This window comes from Pollachius pollachius (genome assembly GCF_949987615.1).
Source record: "Pollachius pollachius genome assembly, chromosome: 2".
NCBI lineage: Eukaryota > Metazoa > Chordata > Actinopteri > Gadiformes > Gadidae > Pollachius > Pollachius pollachius.
Window position 1 is genome coordinate 44,925,538 of NC_136935.1, and position 8,851 is coordinate 44,934,388.

At 45.3% G+C, this 8,851-nt stretch overlaps 1 protein-coding gene across 3 annotated transcripts; it reads right to left on the reverse strand.

Moving 5' to 3' along the window:
• Nucleotides 1–617: 617 nt before the first annotated feature.
• Nucleotides 618–7,978, reverse strand: LOC307071007 (equilibrative nucleoside transporter 1-like). Of its 3 annotated transcripts, none has more exons than XM_079729841.1 (13): nt 7,837–7,978; nt 5,919–5,963; nt 5,701–5,782; nt 4,993–5,165; nt 4,451–4,590; nt 3,972–4,106; nt 3,041–3,138; nt 2,760–2,841; nt 2,236–2,294; nt 1,945–2,053; nt 1,353–1,438; nt 967–1,166; nt 618–838 (listed from the first exon to the last, which is right to left on the reverse strand). In XM_079729841.1, the coding sequence occupies exons 2-13, from the start codon at nt 5,942–5,944 to the stop codon at nt 727–729; spliced, it is 1,302 nt and encodes a 433-aa protein (XP_079585967.1). In that variant the 5' UTR covers nt 5,945–5,963; nt 7,837–7,978; the 3' UTR covers nt 618–726. The 3 variants fall into 3 exon arrangements, with proteins under 3 accessions (XP_079585967.1, XP_079585968.1, XP_079585969.1); XM_079729842.1 differs by lacking the exon at nt 7,837–7,978 and adding an exon at nt 6,825–7,814; XM_079729843.1 differs by lacking the exon at nt 5,701–5,782 and having other exon boundaries at nt 7,837–7,977.
• Nucleotides 7,979–8,851: the final 873 nt, after the last annotated feature.

The window sequence follows — 8,851 nt, forward strand, 5'->3', positions numbered from 1 at the left end:
CTGAAAGAATTTTGAGTCCAGGTCAATCTGGTGAGGGGAAATAAGCCTAATTCATGATTTTTTACAATAGCACCACCTTTGGGTGCAGTACCACAAATTTGGGTTGATGTGTAGTGGGGGTTATTGGTAACCATACCTGAACATTTCAAGAGTTTTCGACTTACGGTATAGGCTGCAGTATGACTTTTACAGAATTTGAGTGAAAAAAAAAACGTTACAGACACAATAGGGGACCAAGCAGCTTCGCTGCTCGGACCCCTAAATATTTTGTTTTTGCATTCATTTTACCAGGAAATTTCCATAAAAGTATGTGGCAGCCGTTGTGTGCATACTTTGTTTTAACAAGCCTGTTGTACTGATGCTATGACCAGTTATTTTTAATGCTAGTAGGCCTATTAAGAGGTGCAGGTAATTCAGGTAAGACGGGTGTTGATATATTTTATTAGGTGTATTATGAGGTGGTCCGAAAATTCTTGATTGCAAATAGTGGTCCACACACACACACACACACACACAATGTTTGAAACCCCCTGACCTATAGCTCTATTTGTGACAAACCAAAATCGAGGCACGTTGACGCTCCGGGCCATAACAACACCAACAGTACACAGCGGATATAAATTAAAATTGAATTTATTAAAAATAACACTAACAATGAGCTAAATACAAATGCATCTTCAACACGATTCTACGTGTAAAAAAACATATACTGGTTGGCAGGTGGCTTCAAACGAGTGCTCTGAAGAGGAAGGAGAAGGACGCTCCGAGGGCCAGACCCATCGACAGGAACAGCGCCATCACCGCCCCCGCCGTCTCTGCCTCGTGCGGTGCCACCTTCCTGTGGAGGGAGGGAACAGCCACGGTGAATACAGGCTGAATGCAGGGAATAATGGGACATTGGGTGTAGGGGGTAGGGTTAGGAGCTAGGGGTAGGGGGTAGGTCATTAATAAGTTGGAAGGCCCTACTTGGGCCCGAAGCACATGCAGAGGCTGGCCAGGTATCCATTGCTGAAGCCGAACAGCGCCATGAAGAAAATGTAACAGGCATCGTGGGGGAACAGCACCGGCAGGTAGGCTCTGGGCTGGACGTTGCACATCATGAAGAGAGGGAGGAACAGCACCCGGGAGGCCACCAGAATGGGCAGCAGCCGACTCTCTCCCCCTGGCTTCTCAAACAAACACAGCCGTTGCATCAATGTATCTGTGCCTGTCTGCCTGTCCGTCTAGACTATTATGTATGTCTGTGTGTGTTCCTGTTTGTCTTTGTGTGTGTGTGTGTGTGTTTGTCCTTGTGTGTGTGTTTGTGCATGTGTGTTTGTTTGTGCGTGTGTGTGTGTGTGTGTGTTACTGACCCACATACACACGGCAGTGAGGCTGCGCCCGAACCAGTCACTCCCGTTGAAGAGCAGGAAGCAGCAGACCGGGATGAAGTAACGCTCTGGGGTGCAGATCACAATGTTATTCATATCGCAGATCACAACGTTACTCATATCGTAGATCACAACGTTACTCATATTGTAGATCAATATGAGTAACGTTGTGATCTACGATATGAATGACATTGTGATCTACGACGTAGATCACAATGTCATTCATATCGTAGATCACAACGTTACTCATATCGTAGATCACAACGTTACTCATATCGTAGATCACAACGTTACTCGTATCATAGATCACAACGTTTCTCATATCGTAGATCACAACGTTACTCATATTGTAGATCACAACGTTACTCGTATCATAGATCACAACGTTACTCATATCGTAGATCACAACGTCATCTGTTTGATTGAAGTTACCCTCACACCACTTTTCATCTACAATTACGTGATGAGGGTTTTCCTTCTGGAATATACTATTTATAGTTATAATAAACAAACATACATGCTATATTCATATAGGTGATAACAGAATTTTATATTAATTAATGTAATTTCGAACCCCAGGAAGTTCCCGCCCCGATAGTCGTCTGGACGTCCGACGTGATGGCCGGAAACGTTCCTATGCTGACGGTGAAGATGAAGCACACGGAGACCGCTAGGACCCAGACCTACGTCACCATGGCACAACAGATTACACATGAAGGAGATGAAGGAGAGTTGGTAAAGGTCTGAGGTGATGAGGGGTGAAGTGGTGAAGGAAACCGGTGATGTGGTGAGGTGGTGAAGTCATTAAATGGGACAGAGTGGTGGTGAAGAAGAGAGTGAATGTAGGAGTGTGAAGGAGGTGAACCTTCTTGAAGATGGTCATCATGGAGATGCTGGGCTTGGACACCTCTTGGCACGGGCTGTCTAGAGGAGGACACAAACATTACCTCTGCCGATCTACTGTTGTGTGTGAGGCGCCCCTGATCTACTAATTTACTCTTCCTGAAGCTCCTGGCTATCCAAACATCTCCACATGACTCTCTCCTCAGAGAGCTGAGGTCAGACGGGAAGCTGGAGCCGCTGGGCTCTTCATGTGTCCATTACCCTTTCCCTAACCTAACCCTGTCCCACTCCAACCACTCTGTGCTAATTGTAGTCGTACTGCGAAGCCCAAAGCATGCGACCCAGTCAGAACGGACCAGAACCAGTCCAGTTTCTTTACTTTCGCCTCAAAAACAGAAATGTAATACGAAGTCAGAAGATCAGCCCTGCTAGATTCACGCTGCACGTTCTTTGTTCCCTTAAACAATATGATTCTCTTCTCTTTGTTATTTGTGTCGCGCTACAACCATGAAGCCGTATTTGTCCTTTGAGCTAACGGTCGTGTACCGATCTTCATTGGGTTGAGGCTGGTCTCTTCGTTGCAGTCTGCAGGACTGGCCTTGATCTTCTGGTAATGTTGGTAGAACTCCTGCCAGATACAGAGACAGAGAGATTATGTAGGTAAAAGGCCTGCCAGATAGAGGAACAGGGAGGTAATGGGCCTGCCATATAGAGGGACAGGGGGGGTCAAACCACTGCAGCCGTAAGGTGTTTAGGAAGAGCAGCTAACGAGGAGACATCAGGCACTGTGTTTATTTCTCAAAGCATTCTCATACCATTCCACGTACCATTTTTGGGAGTGCGATATAGGAGAGAATAGAGAAAAATATGACAACACAGGCTGTTATGAAGTATCCAAACGCTGCATCATCAATGGCAGATCCACCTGGAGGGAGGCAAGAGAGAAAAGTTAGCGCAAGCAAAAGGTAATCTACAGCCTACATCAGAGCTAAAACCATTACCCTCCAAATGTGCACTCTGAGCTCATTATAAGCTGCTCCCGAAGTTAGATTAGATACTGACAGGCTGAAGGCGCTGATAAGGGCCAATACTGGCGCTGTAGTATCTCATGTTCTGTGGTGTCTCATAATGTTCTGTGGTAACTCAAGGCACTGCGGTACCTCATAGTGTTCTGTGGTACCCCATAGTGTTCTGTAGTACCCCATAGTGTTCTGTGGTACCTCATAGTGTGCTGTGGTATGTCCTAGTGTTCTGTAGTACCCCATAGTGTTCTGTAGTACCCCATAGTGTTCTGTGGTACCTCATAGTGTTCTGTAGTACCCCATAGTGTTCTGTAGTACCCCATAGTGTTCTGTGGTACCTCATAGTGTTCTGTGGTAACGCAAGGCACTGTGGTACCTCATAGTGTTCTGTGGTACCTCATAGTGTGCTGTGGTATGTCCTAATGTTCTGTAGTACACCATATTGTTCTGTAGTACCCCATAGTGTTCTGTAGTACCCCGTGGTGTTCTGTGGTACCCCATAGTGTTCTCTGGTACCTCATAGTATGCTGTGGTATGTCCTTGTGTTCTGTAGTACCCCATAGTGTTCTGTGGTACCCCATAGTGTTCTGTAGTAGCCTAAAGTGTGCTGTGGTACCTCATAGTGGGCTGTAGTACCTCACAGTGTTCTGTGGTACCCCATAGTGTTCTGTGGTACCCCATAGTGTTGTCTGGTACCTCCTAGTGTGCTGTGGTACCTCATGGTGTGTGGACTTACTAGCCAGGGCGCAGATCATGGCGACGGCTGCAAAGGTGCCGGCCAGCCCCTGTCCGCTCATGATGGGAGTGGTGTAGGGGGCGGGCAGCAGGCCTGCCATGCCGAACAGGCTGCCCTGCAGAACCGCGCCGCACGCTGGACAGGAGAACCACACCGGGAGACACCCAAGAAACACATATATATTACATACGTATTCCTACTGGGCTGGACCCCAGTGAAGCCGAGATACACTGGTGCTGCTCCGGGCCATGAAGAAGTCCCCCGCCTCGCCCTGGCAAAACTAACCCTGCGGCACATGAGATAGAACGTAGAGGAACGTACCAGAAGGCAGCTATACCTGCTCAAATGGAAACGAGGCGTAAGTGTCTTAACAAAGCTCAACGGGCCCAACTCGCCAAGCAGTTTCCCCGCCCACGCTTGCGTTTACGACCAAGAGTCAGTTCTTTTCAGGTGACACTGTGAAAGGGACGCGGACTCACAGTTGATGATGACAATCTTCAGCATGGTGACAGTGAAGAAGGGAAGGGGGTCCATGGCCACCTTGACCAGGACGCCGGTAACCATGAAGACGGCCATGATGAGAACTAGACTGCCCATCACTCGCAGCTTCTGAGGGATCCTGCAGGAGCAGAGACACACCCACCACTTATTATTCTCAAGGCTGAGAACAGAGGATCTGGATTAAACATCTGTAACGGTCCCACCCCGTCGATGTTCAATTGACATTGCATTGCATCTGTTTGTTGACAATGTCATCTTGTCACCCAGCGTAGTAAGTAACCCTACCCAACCCTAACCCAGGGGACCCGAACCCTCAGAGCTCCTTTCGTTAGGGGTTTCTGTGCATTGTCAGGTTGGGACCAACGGAAGTTGGATCGTGAACCCCTTTAGGTCCAACCCCATAGTTTAAGAAATGCAGGATTGACCCTCTAAGCACATCCCCCAGTGTGGTGTCTCGGTGTCATGGTTCTTCTGTGTGGCGCTGTGTTGTGATGAGTTATGTGAGGTGCGGGGGGCTCACAGTGAGTGGAGAACAGAGTTGAGGCAGGTGAAAATGAGGAGCGGCACCATGGCACACAGTGTCATCACATTCTTGAACTTTGATTCAAGGAGGCTTGGCGTATGCTCCGCCTCCGCACTTTGATTGGCAGCGGGGTTCGGAGAAGATGGCTCCTTCAGACGCCCTGTAAAGTACTGGAGGAAAAGAAAAGGGGTTGTGACCTCCATGGTAGCACAGTTATGACTATATTTAAGAACACAAGGACTTCACCACCTCCATAATATCACAGCTATAAGAACAGGTACATCCATGACATGCATGTGTGCTGCAGTATTATCTGTTCCACTCAGCTGGACAGATGTTTTAGGACATGAGGTGGTCCAAAAGGAGGAGGAGAAGAGGGAGGAGGTAAAAGATGGAGGAGGAGCAGAAGGAGAAGGTAAAAGATGGAGGTGTACACGGAGAAGGTTTAGATGGAGGAGGTGCAGAAGGAGGAGGTGCAGAAGGAGGAGGTGCAGAAGGCGGAGGTGCAGAAGGCGGAGGTGCAGAAGGAGGAGGTCCAGAAGGAGGAGAAGAGGGAGGAGGTGCAGAAGGAGGAGGTCCAGAAGTAGAAGGTGCAGAAGGAGGAGGTCCAGAAGTAGAAGGTGCAGAAGGGAGGAGAAGAGGGAGGAGGTGCAGAAGGAGGAGGTGCAGAGGGAGGAGGTGCAGAAGGAGGAGGTGTAAACAGACCATGGAGGCCGTCATGAAGAAGTTCCATGGGAGGAGCGTCCCCAAGCCCAGCATGAAGAAGATCAGCCACACAGACTTGTACCTGGCAGGGGGGCAAGAAGAAAGGTGGAGCGACAGACAGGTGGGCCGACAGACAGGTGGACAGACGGATGATGGTAATGTTATAGTAGTACTAGGAGCTGGTACAGTAATATTATAGTGATGCTAGTAGTACTCACTTGTCTTTTGGTATAGTGTTAGACATTTTGGGTTCTCAATGTCGCCTTAAAAAAAAACCATGAGAGCGATAGAGAGAGGTTTGGTGGGAGGGACAGAGAGAGACAAATAGAGATTGGGAGAGATGGGGGAGAGGGAGAGAGAGGTAGAGCGATATAGAGAGATGATTATACAGATTATACATTTTATAAAGAATTCATTCAGAATCTTATCTTAAAAAAAACAAAAGAAAATTACAAATATATATAAACAAAAACATTCTGGCAAATACAATTCAAAGAAAAATATCACATAACAAATAAGTAAATAATAACCAAGTAAAAAATGTAGGCACATCTCCTTTCCATGCATTTATTGAACAATTCTAACCCCCTTACCCTCAGGAATACTGGTACTTTTTATAATATATAAAGTTTGTATTCTTTATATTTTTACTATGTACACTACTGTGAGTTTATTTTGCAGCATTTGCTTCTCCACTCAGGCCCAAGAGCCCTCCAGGGCCTGTCAAATTGACCTTTACTACAACCAAACTATTAAACTATGGGTCAACTGTAACCAAGCTATCAGTAAACTACCACCAAATGATCAAACTACCACCAAACTATCAGTAAATTACCGACAGACCATCAATCAACTATAACCAAGCTATTAGTTAACTATAATCAGGCAGTAAACTGCCACCAAAGTTTCGGCCAGCTGATCCAGAGGACGATGACGACTGTTGGTCAGATAGGAGAAGTGAAAGCGCTAGCAGGGATGTCTGGTCTTAAACATTTTACTACAGAGAGTGTACTAAATACTGTTTACTCAATATTGTGTACAACAAACAGTGTACTCTGACATTGCATATTAATATCATTAATCTGAGAATTAAAGATTGGACTGTTGAAGGGTTCTGCTGTTACCTTGAATGGTCGGGGCGTCTGGCCACCTACCCTTCTCCTCCCCTCCTAGTTCCTTCCAGGTTTCCAGCCATCAAGAAATTAAGTGTCTTCTCAGCTTGAGCATGTGACTCATTTCCCCTCTCTCTCTCTCTCTCTCTCTCTCTCTCTCTCTCTCTGTCTCTCCCCCCAGTGCACTATATTATCTGTTGTTTTGCGGCCGTGGTTTTGACATGTGACAATGTTGTCTGCTGTATCCATCGTTTAGATGTGTTTACGGTTTATAATATTCATTTTTAGAATTCATGTTATATTATTAATGTTTATTTAGTCAATTTAGTATTAATATATAGTGTTAATATCTGCATTGTTGATGTAAGCATTAATATATTGCATTAAAGGTGTGTGTGTGTGTGTGTGTGTGTGTGTGTGTGTGTGTGTGTGTGTGTGTGTGTGTGTGTGTGTGTGTGTGTGTGTGTGTGTGTGTAGGATTTAGTGGCATCTACTGCCCCTCGCCTCCCCCTTCCCAGCGTGAAGTTACAGTGGCTGGTCCAAGTAGTTACTTTCAAAATTACCATTCGTATTTCATGGGATTTTAAACTAATCAAACATACTAATGAATATTACAATCAATTTCTGCCAAATCTTTTTGGCAGGACGCCACTAAATTCTACAAACTGCACCATTACTAGATATAAAGTTGATGTAAATATTGTTTAGACGTAAGTGTTGACTAGCTTATAGTCTGAGTATTTAAAATGATAACGAGGAGCTGATTACCTTGTAGTATTTAACATGCTAAGCAGCTCTAACTAAATCAACTCTCCTCGTAACTTACTGATCACGTTATTAAACTAAAAGGTAAGAACATATTTCAACACACATTTCCTCATAAGGACAACGTGGAGTTCAGAGCAGTTCTTTAGACTGCATTGTATAGACTGTAGTTCAGTGCATGATCTGAAACCACATGATTCTCAGCAGAGCAGACAGTAGATAACATTAGAAACAAATATAGCAATACAAAGCAGCTCACCTTCTTCAGTTGTTGCTTCTGTCCTCTCTCGACCCTATACCACAAGTCCAAAGTTTGTGTTATCTGGTGGCAACATTGTGACCCAGAACCTTTATCTCTGCTCCCTAGGCATATGACGCCCCTCCTCCTCAAAGTCAACCGTGACATGCTTAATTAGTTTCCTATACTAAGTTTAATGGGGCGACATATAACAGTTGTTTAATCAGAACACACACAAATATATGATACATTTTGTATTTTATATATATACATATGTACACAATATCTATATACACAATCTCTCAATCGGGAGCCACAGCTAACCTAGCGTTTTGATTCTAATAAACATTGAAATCGAGAGAGAGAGAGAGAGAGAGAGAGAGAGAGGGAGAGGGAGAGGGAGAGGGAGAGAGAGTTCATTGGATTGCAACCTAATCCCAAGACAATTCATCATAATATCACCATAAAAACCGAACAGACTCATACTCATTCTATACAAAGCACCAAGCAGTAAATCCGGTGTGGACCAAGAAGCAGAAAGTAGGATCGCGCTAGGAGCAGAACTGGCGCCCTGTGACCAGGTAGTGCATGGTGTTAAAATGCATGGGGGTAAAAACGTAATGTCTTGCAAATTAAAACGTTGCTGTATTTGTATTCAACAGAGGGGGCGATAACGTCGCCAGATGGCAGCTGAAATTAAAAATGTTCCCTAATTTTCGCATTAGTATACAAACAGGTGTGTTGTAGAGATACGGTTTGAAAAAAGTGTTGACTTTATTTTGCTCTCTATTTTCGCCAGTTGTCGCGCACAGTGGTTGTTGGTTAATAATCGCCCCCTGGTGGACATTTGGTATCAGGACACGTAGGATGCGGAGATGTCGCTGTGCTTTTGTTTGAGTTTGCGTCGATCCGCTTCTCGGAGTGGATCATCCAGCTGATTTATTCAATAAAACGGGAAACACAAGTTATCTGGCCATTGACCAAATACATATATGTGTGTGAATAAAGGCACAATGTGTACGATTTCTGCATTCAA